Source organism: Pelophylax lessonae, assembly GCF_965119305.1.
Source record: "Pelophylax lessonae genome assembly, chromosome: 13".
Lineage (NCBI taxonomy): Eukaryota > Metazoa > Chordata > Amphibia > Anura > Ranidae > Pelophylax > Pelophylax lessonae.
The window spans coordinates 135,051,465-135,072,858 of NC_138780.1; the positions used below are offsets into that span (position 1 = coordinate 135,051,465).

The 21,394-nt window shown below is 42.5% G+C and overlaps 1 protein-coding gene across 1 annotated transcript in view; it reads right to left on the reverse strand.

Annotated features, from left to right (window-relative positions):
* The window catches only part of MGA (MAX dimerization protein MGA), a 186,908-nt gene that overhangs the window by 68,700 nt on the left and 96,814 nt on the right, over positions 1-21,394 (reverse strand). Inside the window, exons 13-15 of the mRNA XM_082274963.1 lie at positions 15,640-15,886; positions 12,794-13,393; positions 6,943-7,230 (exon numbers count right to left, since the gene is read on the reverse strand). Coding sequence (XP_082131089.1) covers positions 6,943-7,230; positions 12,794-13,393; positions 15,640-15,886 — 1,135 coding nt within the window. The remainder of the gene's footprint in view (positions 1-6,942; positions 7,231-12,793; positions 13,394-15,639; positions 15,887-21,394) is intronic.

Consider the following 21,394-nt stretch of genomic DNA (forward strand, 5'->3'; position numbering starts at 1 on the left):
ACTAAAAGGTGGGAGAAATAAGTGAGAACAGAGCCCGAGGCTGGGCGACACACAGAGAAAATAAAGAAGGATGGCGAGGGAATAGGGACAGGGGGGGGGGGGGTGAACAGAGGGGGAAGCTCCCCGCATGGACAAACCCACGGGTACTCCCGAGGTGGAGATCAACCGCACATCAGAGACCTGCCCCTGTCAGAGAGTACGAAGACATTTCAGTAACCCCAAATCGTATCGTATCGTTCCCTGCGATGCTGCCTCGTGAGGGTGAGGTCCTCCATTCTGTTGACGTCCTCCATCCTGCGCATACAGTCCCCAATAGTTGGTACTCTAGTAGTCTTCCAAAGCACCGGGATGCAAGCTTTCGCGGCACTCAGAACGTGGGGGATAATCGATTTTTTACATTTCGAGATCGGCATAGAGGAGACCTGGAGTAGGAAGAACTCCGGAGTATCCGGGATTTCCCGGTCCGATAGTTCCCCCAAGAGGGCCCGGACGTCTCGCCAGAAGGAGCGTAGTCGGGGACAGGACCAGAAAATATGGAGTATCGTGCCCACTTCACTCCGGCATCTCCAACAAAGGTCCGACGTGTCTGGGAAGATTTTGCTTGAGAGAGAGGGAACCCTATACCACCGAATTTTATAGTTCAACTCATGCAATTTCGCGCAGGTCGGAGTCTTCAAAGCCAGGGTGTATACTTTCAGGCGTTGCGCTGGGGTGAGATGTAACTGAAGATCCCGCTTCCACTTGCCCAACCCAGGTAGGACATAGTCCTCCCCTGGGGAGAGCAGCAAGCCGTAGGATAGTGAATGATTTTCTCTTAATTAGGTTTAAAATAAGGGTGCTTGCATATGAAATCCGAATCCTCATCTGTAGATTCAAATGAATCAAGTGTATGTGTAGCAAATCATTTTAGAATCCCAAAACTGGAGCAAGAATGGGGGGCTAAAGGAAGAAAAAAAAAAAATTGCAACACCACATCATTTCTTGATGCAGCAAGTTCCCAAATTAAAGAGTTCTCGTGAATAAAAATGGTGTCATTTTCTCTAGAAGTTAAAACCAGTGTAGCATTTAGAAAAATAGAATTCATTGAGGGACACAAAGTCATTACCTTTGGGTTATACTGCCACCCACAGGGGTATTGGGTAAAAAACAAAACAAAAAACTGTGGGTCAATCAAAGGTATAATCCCTCCTACCAGCATGCCTCAGTTTTGCACCAAAGCAGTGCTAAGATCAGGATCATAAACACAAAGGGGCGGGACCCTTGATCCTCAATGGACTGCAAGAAAAGTAGTTCCAGAAATCCTTTCTTCCTTTGTGCACATTAAAGGAACACAGGGGTGTTAAACCTTCTCCATGTCCAAAAGCAGTCCAATTGAGGGATGGGAAAACAGCGAACCACTTATACAGGCCCAGTGTAACTATAACTGGGGATTGCCTACAGTTTAAAGACGAGCTTTAGCCAGGTTTCCAAAAAATTTAAGTCAGAAACTACAAAAACCTAGCCTGTTGGTGGGTGCTGAGGACAGGGGTTGAGAACTACTGCTCTAAACAGTTACCTGTCCAGGAATCCAGCACCATCCTCACCTGAGCTGATTCTTTGACAGTCTTTGGGACTCTGGCACCAGCATGTTAACTATGGGAAGCTGGCTGTGACTCCTGGTGGCTTCAAAGCCAGCTTGCCGCCTCGTGGCCCCCTGTGAACTGTCTCGCAGCCTCCTGGGACCTTCAAAGTATCCCAGAATTTGTGGGCAGGGAGGGGGCCGAACTTCTGAAAAGAGAGTGGAAGTGCTTTAGTCCGAAGTCAGCTGATTCTGGGTCACGGGAGTGCACTCTTGTGACTCACAAGAAAAGTGTGGCCAAAAGAGCTTTGGCCTTACTTTTCTTTTATGTCAGAGATGGTCATAAAGCCTAGTAATTTAGCCTGATCTAAGGGCTCTGGAGTATAAGAGACAGACTTTGCCAGGGATGGCACTCGACTGCATTGGACACTTCTGCGATCAATGTAGACAAGAAGTCAAGCATACGTAGTCAAAAAGACCTTAGTGGACAAAGGACAGGGCCGGGGGACCCCAACTGATGGACGTGAGGAAGATTCTGATGAAGATGACTCAAAACCAATGTGGGGACCAGTTCAGGAACACAGGAGTCTGTTTCTTCAGAAAATATTGAGTAGTCACCTTGAAGAAATGCTAGGGGTGTAGGGACTGGGGGTCATCTGTAACAGCTAGACTGCCCTGGTTAGTTGTGTTCAGACACATGGCACCCACATATTGGTAATGCAACTTGGCCTGAAATGCAAGGCAAGGCCTCAATTGCTCAGTAACCAAAAGGTAGCTGGTGCTGATGAGGGCCAAGCAGTGAGGGGTGATCAAGTTACTTTAAATGGGCAGGGGTAATGCACTAGAAATTTGAGATCCAAGAGGCTGCGTGATAACAGAAGCAGCAATGGGAGGGTGCTTCCTCTTACACTGACTGGTAAAAAGAGCATGTGCAACATTCCACCCAGAGGAGGACAGCTGATGACTCCGTGTCTCTATATTAACCCTTATTGCAGTGAACTGTCCGAGGCAGGAAATCGGAAATGGATTACAACTAAAGTAACCCCTAGTGCTTAATTTCAACCAGCCATTCTCACCGAGTCTTAAGAGTCAGGTCCACACTTGAAGCAGTGCCATGGCTGGGGCTATGTTAACTTAAATCGGTACACTTCGATTTGGAAAGCACCACAATGCAGAACCCAGTGCCCGATGGTCACATTCCAGCCTAGCCCTGCACATATGTCCAGTGAGGTCTTGGTACAGCCTCAAAAGCTAGGCTGAGGAAATGCCTTTCCAGAGAGTTGCCATATAGAGTCCTCTCAAGGAGCAATGTAGTGCAGGATCTTTATTAAAGTTGATGAACGAGGGGTGCACGAATAAAAAACTAAGAAAGAAATGCAGCAAAAAAATAAATTGGATTTTTGTCTTACATGTAAAGTCCTTTCTTGGAGTACATGACAGAACAAAGGGTATCTTCATATCTATTAAGCAGGTTTATGCTGCCACCTTCAGATAATTGGACCATGGAAAAAAAAAAAAGACAGGAAATTCCTCCCCCAGTTCAGTTAGGCAGGGATTCAGTTTTTGTAGCAAGCCATGAATCAAAGAAAGAGGGGTGTCCTGTGATGTACTCCAAGAAAAGGATTTTACCGGTAAGCCAATAATCCCCTTTTCTTTATCCTATATCCCAGGATTCAGGGTATCTTTATATCCATTACAATATGGATGTCCCAAAGCCCGATAATGAATAGCCCAGGAAGCACCAACATTGTTGGAAGAATGAACCATCACTGAAAACTGTGGAATTTTGCCCTTTGGGCGGTAAGCTTGAGAAATAGGCTGATCATCCACTGAGAAATGGTAAATTTGGAGGTTGTGTGACCCTTCTTTTGACCTTCAGGAAACACGCAAAGAGGAAATCAGACTGACAAACTGCAGCAGTCGACTTTAGGCAACACCTGATAGCACAAACAACATTCAAGATATAAACAGCCTTGTCCCATAGCTTCTGACTTGGGACAGAAAGATGGCAACCAAATGTCCTGGTTGAGACGGAACTAAGAAACTACCTTAAGGTAAACAGGCCGTGGCCATAGAACCATCTTGTCATGGCAGAGAAACAGAACAGTTCCTTACAGGTAAGAGCAGCCAATTCTGAAACTCTGAGCTGAATAGCAACCAGAAAAATAATTGTATGGTAAGGACTAATAGGATTTCCTATATGGGTTTAAATGGAGATTTCTTTAATATAGAAAATATCAAATTGAGGTCCTACGGGGGGTCAGTGTCTTAACCAGTGGAAGCCTTAAAGGCATGCACTAAGGACTGAGAAGCAATTGGTCTCTGAAAATGGATCGCCAAGGCTGAAAACTGACCCTTAATTGTTCTTAAAGCCATTTCTGAATAAACACTAGATTGCAGCAATGCCTCAAATCAGGCAAAATAAGACTGCCAAGTATTGTGGTAAAAATATTTCTTGAAGTCACCTCCTTAGCCTTCAAAAGTAGGAACAGCTAAATCAGAGAATCCCCTATCTCTCAGGACCCTGGTTTCAACAGCCATGTTGTTAACGTGGTTGTAAAGCCACTGTGTTCTCTTCCTATTGTTTAGTAATATGTGCTTTCTGGAAAAAAAAAAAAAAGTTTACCTTATTTCATAGTGCCTCTCGGCACGCATGTGACTGCCTGCCTCTCTCGATATGACAGCTACAGGGGGAGGGGCTAAGATTCTACCTCTGATGTCAGCCAGGAGGAGGAGAGGAGGAGAGGGGGGGGGGCAGTCACATGAGCGCTGAGTGGCATTTTGAAATAAGGTATAAAATGGCATGCTTTTTTATAATGCACACACACTGGGCACATAACATTATCATAGAAGGATTGTATGAAAATTGACAAGTAATTTTAGCAGCAGGAGGGGAGGGGCAGACACTGACACGAGCTGACAGGCAGAGAGGGAGGAAGAAAAAGGACAGAGGAGAGACAGCGGATGACAGAGGCACGTTAACGGACCACGGTATCAGGGAACAGCAGCTATGATAAACTGTGGTCAGTTTACAGAGGGCAGGGCAGCACCAGGAGCAGCACCAGAAAAGGCGATATTACACAGCACAAGCACTGTGCTGGTATTCCTGCTTTAGCGCTTTATCATGTTCACAATATTGGAGTACCACATTTTCCTGAGCCAGGCTGTGGTGATCAAAATTATCAGAATTCCTTCCACTTGCATCCTATGAAGCAGACCAGGTAGATGCTGTAGCTGCAGGAAGGCATAAATTAGGGAGAACTGGTCCCACAGTGTCATCAGAGCCTCCACCCTGAACACTCGAGGATTCCTGGTCCTGGAGATGAACCTGTCCAGCTTTGCACTAAATCTTGACACCAGAAGATCCACATCTGGGGTTACCCATCATCATCACAGTTCCCCAAACACCTCTGGTTGAAGAGCCTACTCCACTGGGGACAGTCGACGGCTGAGAAAATCTGCCTTCCAGTTTTCCACACCTGGAATGTGAACAGCTGACAAGGTGAGGATATGAAGTTCCGACCAAGACAGAACGCGGTCCTCTTCCTCCTGAGCAGCCCAACTTCTGGTGCCTCTTTGGCAATTAATGTACACCACTGCCGTGGCATTGTCCGACTAAGACTTTACAGGGAGACTCTTCAGCTGAAAGAACCAATGCAACAGGGCAAAGTGAATCGCCCTTAATTCCAGGATGTTGATGGGCAACATGCTCTCCTGTGTTGACCAAGTTTCTTTGGACCGAGATATTGTCCAGAATTTCATCCCAGCCCAACGATCGAAGTCCGTACCCTCTAGGACAGAGGGAGAAAATATTTTCGTATCTCCAGCATCCGTGAGGAAATTCACCAGTTCAGAAACTGGCTCATGCCGTGGTATAACAGCATTGGGGAATCAGACGGTGTCCTCTTGTCCCATCCCACCAAGACATTCCACTGGTAGGGACCTGGAATGGAACTGGACAAAGGGCACTGCCTTGAAGGAGGCTACCACCTTTCCCAGAACCCTCATGCAAAAGCAAATTGAGGGATTTGTCAGAGTCTTTAGCAAGTCCATCTGAGCCCTCAGAGCAAGAAATTTGTCCAGAGGAGGATCACTCACCTGGATAGTATCCAGGGTCAGACCTAAACATTCCAACCTGTGGGTTGGAACTAAGGCCAACTTCTCAGTTCAGAACCTACCCAAACCTCTCTGGAGTGGGCACTGTGTGAGACACATTGGTCTCCAGTAGCGAAGCCAATTGCTCCCTCAGGAGTAAGTTGTCCAGGTACTCTATAGCAGGAATATCCGGGTATGCAAGAGCCCCAGGACTTTGGAGAACACTCTAGGAACTGTGGACAGGCCAACAGCATTGGCACAAACCACTGCAAACCGTAGAACCCTTTGGTGAGGTGAAAAGATTGCAACATGCATATAAGCACCCCTGATATCCACTGATGCCAGGAAATCTCCCTTCTCCCGCCCAGACACCACAAACCACACCTATATCAGAAGAAACTTCTGCACCATTGTTGAGTCTCTTGAGATCCATGATGGGGCAAACATCGCTGTTCACTTTTGGAACCATGAAGAGGTTTGAGTAGAAACCTAAAGTAGTACTACATTAAGAAGCAGTACATCAGAGAAAATTTTCCACTTCAGAAGGGGAGGTATTTTTCTCTGAAATGTATTCCTGGAATCCCTCGCAACTTGATACAAAAGCAGGAAGGAGAAAGAGCAGTCACCCTCTCTGAACGTGCTTCCCTCGGTTCGGTCCTGTTTCCCCTCTGCGTAGCAGCAGTGTTCTGATATGGATATCCAGTGGTGGCGACACAGGCTCTGGACTGCATGTTTCATTCAGCCATCCAGGACATACTCTGCTCTTACGTGCTGTATTTTCCTCATGTGTTCATAAATGCATTTCCTACTGTTTGTTTTTATGTGTGCCCAATTTATAAAAGCTTATATTTCTATGCTATGAGGCTGTCTTGCACCCTTCCTTGCCTAAGTTTCCTAATCTCAGATGGAACCGGTAGCCATTTTCATGCAGAGAAAGCACACACACGACCATCACTTAAGACCCCACCAAAAAAATGAAGCCTTGTATAGCCGAGAGGGGTTTTGCCTAGGAGTGTCGATCCTCCTAGGACAATAGCAAAAAAACAGACATGCTGGGTAGAGGAAGGGTTATACTGGGGTCTTGCTTATTATTTTTTCCTGTTTGCCAGTGTCCAATCCCTTCTAGGCGACAGGATAACCTGACTGTACCCAATTTCTTCAATGAATAGGAAATAAAGTTATTTTTATCGGAGTAGAAAAACTCAAGAATCAATACTGCAATTCTGCAGCTTCATTTGCCCAACAGAATATCCAATTTTATCACAAAGAATGGTTTATTTTCCACCTACCTGGACTGCGGATAACAACTCGCTGGTTTTGTTGAACATTAGCCCCCTGAATTTGTTGTAATGGCAAAAGCTGGATAATCTGTCCATTTGGGTGCCTGAATAAGTTGATTCCATTAGGACCCTTAATGGGTTGTAACACCATTTTCTGACCAGGACTTGTCTGTAAACTCTGTACTGGGCGAACAGGAGCAGAGCCATTGGATACTGGTATGAGGAGAAGTCGAGGACCCAATCGCTTATCAAGTCCTGAGGTTAAGGTAGCCCTTGGTGTTGCTACAGGTGAGGTTACTGAAATTTTAAACAGAACAACATTAGCTAAAAAATTGAATGTCACAAAATATTACATTTGATTATATTTAGGAAAATTGTATACAGAAAAGGCTTTAAAAAAGTGACTACATTTGGTACTAAATGTGTAGAGAATTTTCAGGAGCCAGGTGGCTTCAGTAAATCAAATGCCTACAAATACTCAAGTAAAGTATGATTTGTTTACTGTTGTGGTTGGGCCAACAAATATCAACCATGTTTAGTCTGCGTTTTCCACCTCCCCAACACAAAAGTTAAAAGTACATCAAAAAATTTTGCCAGAGTAAAAAAAAAAAAAAAAAAATCTAACATTTCTGGCAGGCTCTTTTTAAAATCTGTGTCCTTTGGAAGGCAATTACCCCTTCCTTCCTGTACCATAGATACAAAAAGGAAATTTATCCAAAATAAAAGAAATCCCCTTTAGACAGCGGGAGAACTATAGATTTTGGATTTACCCTCAAACTGCCTCTTAGGTCTCGTTCGCATGTGTGTTGATTATGAAGAATGAAGCAACGCAGCCTACAGCATTTAGGATGCGTTTTTGATGCATTTTGAAGTGTTTAAAAAAAAACATCAAAATTGCATGTTAAATGCCCATGAAAGTGTTTTTCTAGTGGGAAGAGCTTAAAGAGGGAAGTGATGTAGAGGAAATTATCTGCTTTGAGGCATGGTTAGGTTGGAGTGTGACAGGTGGCATTTTTGTGAACTCTCTATAAGATGTAGTAAATTAGGGAATTAACCGCGCTAAAGGAATAAAACAAACACGCAGCAACTTCAAGTGTGACCACACCCTAAAGAATATATGTAAATCAAGTTGCGCTAATGTGATCTATGGAGGTATAAAGTCCACAAAGTCCCAATATTAATGACAGATGGAAAAAATCTTGGGTAAGATCCTGAACTCGACTCCCTTAAGAGTGTACGCTTACCAGATTGAGGTAAGAATAAAGCGGATATGCTTAATCTTGTCACTTTGATGGATGATCCAGGCCCGTGTGAGCAATGAACTCGGAGGTCATTTGATCATGTAAAAAATACAAACAAACGCAATAGCGTAAAACCCAACAAAAAATTTATAATATCACCTTGAGTGTGACTTAAAATGGAGATTGGGAAACGTGTAAAAGGCTGCCACCAAGATAGCAGAGTGAAACAAAAAAAAAATTTTTTTGTAAAAATTAAAAAAAATTTTGGGGTGAATAACCCTAACAAAACAGATGCAGGATAAGGTGCAAAAAATATTCCAGCACTGGGGTGGCCATGGGCGCTAAATATGCCCCGTCACTGGCCAATTTGTTTATGGCCCAGTGGGAGGAGGACGTCATCTATTCCCACCGCAGGCCGCAGATACTGCTCTGGGCTAGGTATATAGATGACGTGCTCCTCCTTTGGGATGGCCACCACAGTGACCTTATTTCTTTTTTGGACTTTTTGAATTCTAATGATCGGGGTATCCAGCTAAATTATGAGTGCAGCCAGTCATCTATTAACTTTCTTGACCTTACTATCAGCATTAAGGATGGCCACTTCTCCACTTGCACATATTTCAAGACAACCGACAGGAATTCATATATTCCTGTCGATAGTTGTCATTATGCACCATGGCTTAGGGCTATACCCAAAGGCCAATACCTTCGTATTAGGCGTAACTGCAGCGACTTCCAAGAGTTTCAATCTCAGGCTTGTATCCTTACCGAGAGGTTTCTCGACAAAGGATACAATAAACAATTTCTTGAAGAAACACTTATGGAAGTTAGTAGATTGGATAGAACTCAGTTATTATCTAACAGGCCGAAAGTTGTTAATCAAGACTCCTCATATAATTTACCTTTTGTTACCCCTTTTTCAACTCAACACATGAGTGTAAAAAATATTGTAAGTCGTCATTGGCACATTCTGGGTAATGACCCAGTTTTGGGCAGCTCCCTGCCTGTTAAACCACGGGTGGTATTCAAAGGGGCCCCCACTTTGAGAGACAAAGTGGCACCTAATGTTTTAGAACCCCCTGGCCCTAAACCCACCTTTTTGAGCCAGTTAACAGGATTCTATAGATGTAAGAGATGCCGTGTTTGTTCTTTTAGCTCTAATAAATGTAGGACAGTAAAAGAATTTACATCTACAAGTACAGGTAGAGCACATGCTATAAAGCCATTCATATCCTGCATGAGCACTGGTATTGTCTATCTGCTCCAGTGCCCATGCGGGCTTCAATATATTGGACGAACCAAAAGACCACTACAGGTGAGACTTAATGAACATATATCCAATATACTTAAAGGTTTCCCTAAACACTCAGTGTCTAGACATTATGCCCTTGTTCATGACAAAAATCCCAAGAATACCTTATTCCTTGGGATAGATAAATTTGTACCCCATTGGAGAGGTGAACCTCTGGTCAGAGGTATCTCAAAGCTGGAGATGACCTGGATACATCGGGTTAAAACATACGTACCGTTTGGACTCAATGTAGATATCGAAACCAATGCGTTTATAGATAATGCATAAATATATATAGTTTGTTTGGGTTCCCAGTTTTAAATTTATCTTTTATTTCTCTTTTTTAATGATCATTGTTTTATAACATATATCACCACAGAACAGCTATAACCGCACCTGGTCAATCTATATGGGTTTGTACCCTTTAGGATCCTATCGGTACCATATGGGTTCACATATATTCTTCTGGATACTTATGTGTTCAGTAATCATTGAAGTATGTTCAACTGGTTCGATATAAGATTAATTACAATTGTAATTCATACCTATTTGGTTATGGTTATTCATTAATTTGGCATATCAAATAAGCCGCTGTTCTGATGTGATTCTAAATTTTATATCACTGCCATATTGTTTTTTGGCCACTAGATGGTGATCTACCGAATGCCCCATAAGTGGTCATGTGTATCGTGACATTGTTGTTTTTTGATTTAAGCATCTTATATGTTTAGCCATCTGTGGGGTATCACAACTCTCAGGTTTTTAATAAGTTTTTGGGTGCCAATCTCCGGTTGCATGCTTGTTACCGCTCGGGTCCTGATTCCCCCACTTAAGATGGCGGAGCGGTGCTCGCTTGCTTCCGGTTTTTGGGTCCATCGTTCTGCATAAATAGGTGGCGTCAGTACGCCGTCCGCACCTTTGAAAACGTCATCTGTGACGAAACGTCGTCAGGGCACGGTGTACTGACGTCATCTAACAGCGACCTAGAGAGTGCGGGCGAGCGAAGCCGTCCGGCCGGCGGCTGCACATTTTCTGCCTGACTTTTCGTGTTACACTGTAAGTGTTACTCCTTTTTATTATCAATAAATTGTATGGTTTTACGCTATGGGAGCCTCTCTTCTTCTTTTTTGATTGGGCAAATCTATGGTTGAAAGCGAGGATCCCAGAATTCATGTTTGGACCCCGATTATTGATTTCCATACAAGCTTGACTGAGTGTAACATCTGGTAAGAGGCGACCCCTACTGGTGCTTATCTGGTATTGCATCCTGTGTCACTTGGATCGATTTCTACACACTTGCTTTAAACTTGTTTTTGGTAAGAGGCTGATCTAGTTGGTGATGGTCCAAACACATATCTTCAACACTTTATCTTTCACTTGGGCTTATAAGTTAATTTTGTCTGGTAAGAGGCAACTCCAACTGGAATATTTTTTGCACCTTATCCTGCATCTGTTTTGTTAGGGTTATTCACCCCAAAATTTTTTTTAATTTTTACAAAAAAATTTTTTTTTTTGTTTCACTCTGCTATCTTGGTGGCAGCCTTTTACACGTTTCCCAATCTCCATTTTAAGTCACACTCAAGGTGATATTATAATTTTTTTGTTGGGTTTTACGCTATTGCGTTTGTTTGTATTTTTTACATGATCAAATGACCTCCGAGTTCATTGCTCACACGGGCCTGGATCATCCATCAAAGTGACAAGATTAAGCATATCCGCTTTATGCTTACCTCAATCTGGTAAGCGTACACTCTTAAGGGAGTCGAGTTCAGGATCTTACCCAAGATTTTTTCCATCTGTCATTAATATTGGGACTTTGTGGACTTTATACCTCCATAGATCACATTAGCGCAACTTGATTCTCTATAAGATGGATTTGTATAATTGATCTAATTACACTTGCTTGGTCCAGGTCAAGATAATCATGGAAAGAATGAGCCAGCGGAAAAAGAGGAGGGTGTTGTGCTTGTAATGGTATTGCTGGCACCGACAGGCAAAGAGGGATTGCTAGTACCATTCTAGTAAATAGCACAATGGCAAGGTATAACATGTAACTTTTGCAAATGACCAGGCTAATTGCTTACTGACCAATATATATATATATATATATATATATATATATATATATATATATATATATATATATATATATATATATATATATATTCTACATTGCTGATACACAAAGCTTTGCCACTGGCAGTAACGTTTACTGGCTCTGTCAGTATAGCTGGCTGGCTTAAAGCAGCTGCTCCGTACTAACAGGAAGTGACTGCAGCTGCTCTGTCCAAGTTCTCCATTTCCCAGTGTATTCTGGAATACATGAACTTTCACTGCCCCTTTCCCAGTGCCCACATAACACTTTATAAATGCTTCCCTAACACGCCAAAAATGCTATAGGTGAGGTTAAAGTGATTGTAAATTAAATGATTTTATTATTTATTTTAAAATAAAAAAACAGGTTTATACTTACCTGTTCTGTGCAATGGAATTGCAGAGTGGCCCTGAACCTCCTTTTTGGATACCTCTGGCGTTTCTGGCTCCTCCCCTCTGGCAAGTGCCTCCATAGGAAGCTGCTTCCAAAGGGGGCACTCGTGTGAGCCCGTTACCATGCCTTGTTGTCTATATCTACATACACAGACTGGGGAACTTGGCCCCACCTCCCTAGTCACTGGCTTTGATTGACAGCTGCAGGAGCCAATGGGTCTCGCTGCCACAGAAAAGCCTGTAAGACCAGGAAATGAAGATTTCCTCTCACTTCCTGTATTGACTATGGGACAGGAAGTGAAGGGAAATCTACCGAATAGGACACAGATAATATTTTTTTTAAAGTTTCACCTTTAGTTCTACTTTTAATGCCATTTATACACAGGGTATTGACACAAGCGTAAACAAGTCTTTTAAGTCTTTAGGTCTCTGTGAGAATCCCTCCAAAAGGACCCAGTCAATGAAAAACATGTTGTTATCATCAGGGAAAGGTGTGGACACTGGAAGAAAGACCCTCGCACACGGCAGTCTAGAAGAAAGAAGTCTTTGGGCCCAGCCTGTCACCGGACCTTGGATTCAGGTAAGAAATCTAGTATTTGCAGTAGATGCTTTTAAACTTTTACCTAGCAATAAATTAGGAGGGGGTTGGGGGGGTTAATGTGCATAGATTATGAGGGGCTTGGTCAGATATTAGCTTTAAAAAAGTTCATCTTAAACAATCCAAATCTTTTTTTAAAACCTTTACATTTTGATCTTCAACCATATTCAAAATTTCTAAATGTTTCTATATCTTTACAGTCTAGCTGGATGCAGCTCTCACAAGACTATACAAATTTCCTACCTGTTCTTAATGTCACTGTAGGTCTTCCGGTTGGGGAACCAACAAACCCAATTGTTGGCAGATTGGATGAAGCGACCAAACTTGAAGCCACTGAAGCAGCAAGACTTTTATTAGTACCTGGATAGGCTTGTGGAGGGACAGATGAAGAAGTCACAGGCGGACAAGGAGCTCTGGTTAAAGCTGGAGGTGGTATTGACACATACTTAGGAGAAAGACCCGATGGTAAACTAACTGTGCTGGTGGTGTCATTTGATAATGTTGCAGTTACAGGGAGAGAGGAGTCTTCTGTTACTAGTTTAGTTGCTTGTATTAGGGATGCAGATAAAGAGGCAGCTTGGTTTTTAATGGGTGAAACAGCACCAGGCAACAATGACGGTGTAGTTGATACCATGTTCACAGAAGAAGATGAGACAACTGTAACCGCACTGCTTGATGATACTGGAGTAGATATAAGGATTAGTGGAGGAGACTGCATATGTATCTTTGGCAACTCCACAGCACTGGGTTCAGGTGATTTGACTTCAGGACTTTTCTTTTCTAGACTTCCATCTTCACCCGTGACAACCTGAGTGAAGACACCACTGGGTGTAGATGGTAAAACTGCAAAGTAGAACATTTGTTAATTAGTACTCTCCCAAGGAAGAATTGGTTTAAGACAGCAGGATGAGAGCGTCAGTCTACTGTCCTTTAAAAGGGCTGAGGAAGTTTTCATCTTAAAATGGGACCTTAGGTTTGTGGAAGCCACGGTAGTATTTACCATATTATGCAAGTCTGCTTGCACATTACAGCGCACTTACCTCTGGGTCTGCTCTCCTTCCGTAATGCAAGGTTTGAGTCCACACCACTGCCATCTTCTGTGTCCAGCATATTTTTGCTCTGGCCACTGAGGATGTACCTCCTATGCATATGCTCAGAAGCTACATTAACCCAGCACCATTCCTAGCATCCTACAGATGCCAGAAATAGGCCTGGGATTGTACACTGCACAATGCACCGCAGTCAATAACTAAAATGTATTTGCGGACAGGTAAAGGTCTTTTGGATTATACCTCTCTTATACCAAAATAACTCAGGCCTGCTAGTAATTTTTTGTTTCCAACTTTAAAAATTTTTTTGCAAGCTAATAGGGTAAGTTTATTAAAATGGTGGTATAACATATACCCACCAAAGTGATGAGGCTTAGAGGACACAATGAAATTAAACAAATCCTATTACATAAGTTGTACCTGTTTATTTGCAGCTCTCTCCTCTCTACAGCCTACTAAGGCCCCATGCACAATGGACGTTATAAAAAAGCCAGTGACGTTAGCTGTAGAAAGCTTTAGAATGAGTTTATCAGCATTTTTGAGCTTTTTTTTTTTTTTTTTTTAGAAAAACGATACTCCCATAAACGCAAATGGCTGTGTTTTTCAGCTTTTATCAGAGTTCGAGCATTTTTACAGTTGAAAAACTCCTCTCAAAACAGTTTTTTTTTTCCAGCCTGAAAATGCCCCTGCCAAAAACTGCTGATAACGGCCTGTGTGCGCATGTACACATGGGATAACATGCTGGGGAGTTTACTGGCTGCAGATAAAACGTCTGACGCCAAAAACAGCAGCTGTAAAAACGCCTAGCGTGCATGAGGCCTAAAACACAAAAAGCTTTCTCTCAGCTCCAGCAGGCGGGGGGATCTGGTGTCACACACTGCAAATCACAGAGCAGTGAGGTAAGTGTAATCTGAGACCTGAGTGGAGGGAAAGGTCATACTCCATTCCACACAGTCTCATAGGGTAACATGCACAGCGGAGTCTGTCAATCCCCTGCTGAGTGCTGGAGGGGGGGATGGGATAACCTGTCAGAAGTTACTAATGCAGGTGGATAAGGGACAAGAGAAGAGAAAGAAATCACACTTGCTTTGGATTGAGGCAAGTACACACTATAGAGGGATATGTTCTGGTGTTCTGTTAATTTTTCATTTCAGAGGTTTACAACCAAGTTAAGCTAATATGGGCTTCTAAAAGAAAAACAGCATTATGTGCTAAAATCCCAGTGGGTGGATTTAATAAAAGCAAATAGACTGTGCACTTTGCAAGTGCAGATGCACTCATTTTCCCTAGAGCTTAGTAAAAATGGTAAAACTCTGCTGATTTCCATAATCCAATCACGTGCAAGCAAAAATGCGGCTTCTGTTTTTTTTTTTCTCTTTGCACCCCTGACTGGGTATTTTTTACAAAGTGAAGCTTCACCACATTACATTTACTAAGGAAAATGAGTGCATCTGCTCTTGCAAAGTCATCAGCCTATTTGCCTTTAATAACTCTACCCCCATCCCAGTGAATTAAAAGGAAAACAAAAATAATAAAAGTGAAACTATAAAATGGTTTCCACCAGTTGTATTCATTAAAATGCACATGCTTTTAAACTAATGATTTTTATTTTTTAAACTACAAGTATACAAATCTTTGTTTTACAAATAACATTTAGTACATGACAAATTATTTTCAAAGCATCATGGTATAGCTAAAGAGGCAGCTTCACAGAAGCGGTCTGCCTGTAGGCTTCCTTCACCTAAACTGAAACCTTGGGCTCTGCTAACCTATTAGGTGGGAGTCACTGCTGTGAGCTACAACGCTCTTTTGACAGGCTTTTTACAACAAATGAGCTAAGGAGAAAGAAGATATAATTAAAGCTTCACCTGCTGAGTGGATACAACATACATTTAAAAAAGCAAAACAAAAAACAAACATACAAAATGAGCATACATTCCCATTATAGTAAAATAAATAAAGGAATACTAAATTAGTAAAAAGAACTGAACTAATTCATTACAAAAACTGACAGAGGCTCTAATTCCTTTTTATACATACCAGTCTTACTCTGTGGTGAACCAACAGTAGTTTTCTGTCCATCTGTGGCGACTTTCAAATTTTCATTTGCTGTAGAATATTCTGACCCAGCATTATAAGCAGCTGCTTTGGCATTGGCTTCTTTAGACAAATAAAGCCGATTTGGTCTCAGTCTATTGGTAATATAAGCTGCAATTCTATTTGCTGGATGAAGTGCTCCCATCTGACCCAAAAGCAATTTAGCCTGTGGATAGGTTTTTCCATTGACCTATAAAACATTAAACATGGTTTTATTATACAGCACCAACAATGGGTACAATGAATTAGAAATGGTCAATAAATAATGGCTACACCATAGTTTGTTTGCTTAAAGCGGAGTTCCACTAAAAAGTGGAACTTATGCCTTAAGGTTCTCCTGACCCCCTGACATGCCACATCTGGCATGTCATTTTTTTTTTTTTTTGGGGGGGGGGGTACCCGCTCCCACTTCCGCTTGGGCTGCAATTTCAGGTTCACATTAAAGCGGAACTTTAACCCATAACATCTTGATAAAAAATAATGTTCTTTAGCAAGGAACAGATTTCACATTAATAATTATGCTACCAAAATTAGTGCGTGCTGTAAATTGTCTCCAGCATTGTTTCTGCTTCTTCTTGCATGAGGCTGCCATTTTGCTGAAGCCAAGAGCCCCTGAACAGAAGCGAATCATAAAGCAGAATTAAACCCATTGATTTAATGGTTCCAGAAAGTTACATTCCTGGAAAGCCGTGATTACTATCTGTTACCGTTGCTTGTTTCCTCAACCAAACTGTCAAACCATTAAATGACTGGTGTCATAACTGATTGCATGTGCAGCACGGTGGCAGTTGCAGATCAAACAGAAGCCGACTGTAAAGGATAAGAGCAACTGAGCATGTGCAGAGCAGGGCGAGTCAGTGTGTTTAAACAGTATAGGCATTTATTTTTAATGCGTTACATACTGTAGTTGTATGTGCAAAAAGGGGCCAGCCTGAAGTGATCTAGCAGGACATGATTTTAGGACTTAAGTTCCAGTCGCTGCATGGCACCTCCAAACCTAACACACCTGCAGTAAAGCCTATGTTAAAGTGGTTCTAAAGGCAGAAGGTTTTTTACCTTAACGCCTTCTATGCATTAAGGTAATAAACCTTCTGCATGCAGCTCCCCCCCCCCCCCCAAAGCCCCCACTTATACTCACTTGAGCCCAATCTCGATCCAGCGATATGCATGAGAGCAGAGTCTCTCTCCTTCCTCATTGGGTCAGACACAGCAAAGCAAGCAAGGAGAGTGCGGGGGGTGGGGCTGAGCCAAGCTCTGTGTGTTTAAGGACACACAGAGCCAGTTGGGGAGCGAGCATGCATGAGTACCCCCATAGCTTTGGGGGCATTTAGCGGAGGGGAGGAAGTCCGGTGCACCAGCGGGGGACCCAAGAAGAGCAGGATCAGGGCTGCTCTGTGCAAAACCATTGTACATAGCAGGAAAGTATAACAGGTTTGTTCTTTAAAACAAAAAAACAAAAAATCCTTTACAATCACTAATATTTGAAAAAAAAATGCTTTCATTACATCCCACAATGCAAGCAACAAGTAGCACTACATTGAGTGATACACTGGAGAAATTTCTCATTGCCAACATTTATAAAGCTAGGAATTTGTATATTGCAGGTAGCCTTGGATTTCTGGGGACTAAGTGGGTACCAGTAAAGCTTCTTAATATTCATTTGTAGGTTTATTTTCAGCAGTTCAATATAGTGACAGGCTTGCTTTCTTTATCGTACATCACGGGACACAGAGCAGCCATAATTAACTATCTGGGTTATACACCACCTATGGGTGAATGGACACTGGCAACCAAAAAGACAGGAAGTCCCCCTCTATACAACCCCTCCCATGGTGATGGTCATGGTTGGAGAAGCTCTCCATATTTTTAAAGAAGAAAAAAGATTATGCTACAGTCCCAGTTAGAGATGCACAATTCTGGATAAAAGGAAAATCAATTCTTTTACATTATACAACTAACTTGTGGGCTAACTTTACTGTTTATTTATTTATTTTTTTAATTAAAGTGTATTTTTTCCCCAAAAACTGCATTTAAAAGACCTCTGTGCAAATCCAGTGTGACATAAAAGATTGCAACGATCACCATTTTATTCTTTAGGGTCTTTGCTAAATAAAAAAAAATAAAAAATACACACACACACACACACACACACACACACACACACACACACACACACAGTATCTCACAAAAGTTAGTACACCCCTCACATTTTTGTAAATATTCTATAATATCTTTTCATGTGAAAACACTGAAGAAATTACACTTTGCTACAATGTAAAGTAGTGAGTGTACAGCTTGTAGTGTAAATTTGCTGCCCCCTGAAAACAACAACACACAGAGCCTTAAATGTGTAAACCGCTGACAACAAAAGTAAGTACACCCATAAGTGAAAATGTCCAAATTGGGCCCAATTAGCCATTTTCTCTCCCCGATGTCATGTGACTCGTTAGTGTTACGCAGTCTCAGGTGTGAATGGGGAGCAGGTTTGTTAAATGTAGTGTTATCGCTCTCACTCCCTCATACTGGTCCCTGGAAGTTCAACATGGCACCTCATGGCAAAGAACCCTGTGAGGAGCTGAAAAAGAGAATTGGTGCTCTACATAAAGATGGCCTAGGCTATAAGAAGATTGCCAAGACCCTGAAACTGGGCTGCAGCATGGTGGCCAAGACCATACAGTGGTTTACCAGGACAGGTTCCACTCAAAACAGGCCTTGCCATGGTCAATCAAAGAAGTTGAGTGCACATGCTCAGCGTCATGTCCAGAGGTTGACTTTGGAAAATAGACATACGAGTGCTGCCAGCATTGCTGCAGAGGTTGAAGGGGTAGGGGGTCAGCCTGTCAGTGTTCAGACCATACGCCGCACACTGCATAAAATTGGTCTGCATGGCTGTCGTTCCAGAAGGAAGCCTCTTCTAAAGATGATGCACAAGAAATCCCGCAAACAATCTGCTGAAGACAAGCAGACTAAGGACATTGATTACTGGAACCATGTCCTGTGGTCTGATGAGACCAAGATAAACTTATTTGGTTCAGATGGTGTCAAGCGTGTGTGACGGCAACCAGGTGAGGAGTACAAATACAAGTGTGTCTTGCCTACAGTCAAGCATGGTGGAGGGAATGTCATGGTCTGGGGAAGCATGAGTGTTGCCGGCACTGGGGAGCTACAGTTCATTGAGGGAACCATAAATGCCAACATGTACTGTGACATACTGAAGCAGAGCATGATCCCCTCCGTTCAGAGACTGGGCCGCTGGGCAGTATTCCAACATGATAACAACCCCAAACACACCTCCAAGATGGCCACTGCCTTGCTAAAGAAGCTGAGGGTAAAGTTGATGGACTGGCCAAGCATGTCTCCAGACCTAAACTCTATTGAGCATCTGTAAGGGATCCTCAAATAGAAGGTGGTGGAGCTCAAGGTCTCTAACATCCACCAGCTCCATGATGTTGTCATGGAGAAGTGGAAGAGGACTCCAGTGGCAACCTGTCAAGCTCTGGTGAACTCCATGCCCAAGAGGATTAAGGCAGTGATGGAAAATAAAGATGACCGCACAAAATATTGACACTTTAGGCCCAATTCGGATATTTTAACTTAGGGGTGTACTCACTTTTGTTGCCAGCGGTTTAGACATTAATGGCTGTGTGTTGAGTTATTTTGAGGGTACAGCAAATTTACACTGTTATACAAGCTGTACACTCACTAATTTACATTGTAGCAATGTGTTGTCACATGAAAAGATATTATAGAATATTTACAAAAATGTGAGGGGTGTACTCACTTTTGTGAGATACTGTGTATAATATATATACACAGAGTCAGGTCCATAACTATTGGGACATCAACACAATTCTAATCTTTTTGGCTCTATAATGTATTTGAAATGAAACAAACAAGATGTGCTTTAACTGCAGACTTTCAACTTTAATTTGAGGGTATTTACATCCAAATCCGGTGAAAGGTGTAGGAATTACAACAGTTTGTATATGTGCCTCCCATTTGTTTTAAGGGACCAAAAGTAATGGGGCAATTGGCTGCTCAGCTGTTCCATGGCCAGGTGTGTGTTAATCCCTCATTATCCCATTTACAAGGAGCAGATAAAAGGTCCAGAGTTCATTTCAGGTGTGCTATTTGCATTTGGAATTGGTTGCTGTCAACTCTCAATATGAGATCCAAAGAGCTGTCACTATCAGTGAAACAAGCCATCATTAGGCTGAAAAAACAATACAAACCCATCAGAGAGATAGCAAAAACATTAGGTGTGGCCAAATCAACTGTTTGGAACATCCTTAAAAAGAAAGAACGCACAGGTGAGCTCAGCAACACCAAAAGACCCGGAAGACCATGGAAAACAACTATGGTGGATGACCGAAGAATTCTTTCCCTGGTGAACAAAACACCCTTCACAACAGTTGGCCAGATGAAGAACACTCTCCAGGAGGTAGGTGTATGTGTGTCAAAGTCAACAATCAAGAGAAGACTTCACCAGAGTGAATACAGAGGGATCACCACAAGATATAAACCATCGGTGAGCCTCAAAAACAGGAAGGTCAGATTAGAGTTTGCCAAACAACATCTAAAAAAGCCTTCACAGTTCTGGAACAACATCCTAGGGACAGCTGAGACCAAGATCAACTTGTACCAGAGTGATGGGAAGAGAAGAGTATGGAGAAGGAAAGGAACTGCTCATGATACAAAGCATACCACCTCATCAGTGAAGCATGGTGGTGGTAGTGTCATGGCATGGGCATGTATGGCTGCCAATGGAACTGGTTCTCTTGTATTTATTGATGATGTGACTGCTGACACAGCCGGATGAATTCTGAAGTGTTTCGGGCAATATTATCTGCTCACATTCAGCCAAATGCTTCAGAACTCATTGGACGGCGCTTCACAGTGCAGATGGACAATGACCCGAAGCATACTGCGAAAGCAACCCGAAGAGTTTTTTAAGGGAAAGAAGTGGAATGTTATGCAATGGCCAAGTCAATCACCTGACCTGAATCCGATTGAGCATGCATTTCACTTGCTGAAGACAAAATTGAAGGGAAAATGCCCCAAGAACAAGCAGGAACTGAAGACAGTTGCAGTAGAGGCCTGGCAGAGCATCACCAGGGATGAAACCCAGAGTCTGGTGACGTCTATGCGTTCCAGACTTCAGGCTGTAATTGACTGCAAAGGATTTGCAACCAAGTATTAAAAAGTGAAAGTTTGATTTATGATTGTTAATCTGTCCTATTACTTTTGGTCCCTTAAAAAGTGGGATGTACACATACAAACTGTTGTAATTCCTACACCGTTCACCTGATTTGGATGTAAATACCCTCAAATTAAAGCTGAAAGTCTGCAGTTAAAGCACATCTTGTTTGTCTCATTTCAAATCCATTGTGGTGGTGTATAGAGCAAAAAAGATTTTAATTGTGTCGATGTCCCAATATTTATGGACCTGACTGTGTGTGTGTGTGTGTGTGTGTGTGTGTGTGTGTATGTATGTATGTTTGGGGGTTCCAAGTAATTTTCTAGCAAAAAAAAAAAAATTGGATTTTTGACTTACCCTAAAATCCATTTCTCTGATGTTCATTGACGAACACAGCTCCTCATCTTCATGAGTATATGGGTTCTACTGCCCCCTACAGGAGTAGGACACTAGGCAGACAAAAACTTGACTAAATCTATGGGGCAGTCCAAGAGGGTATAC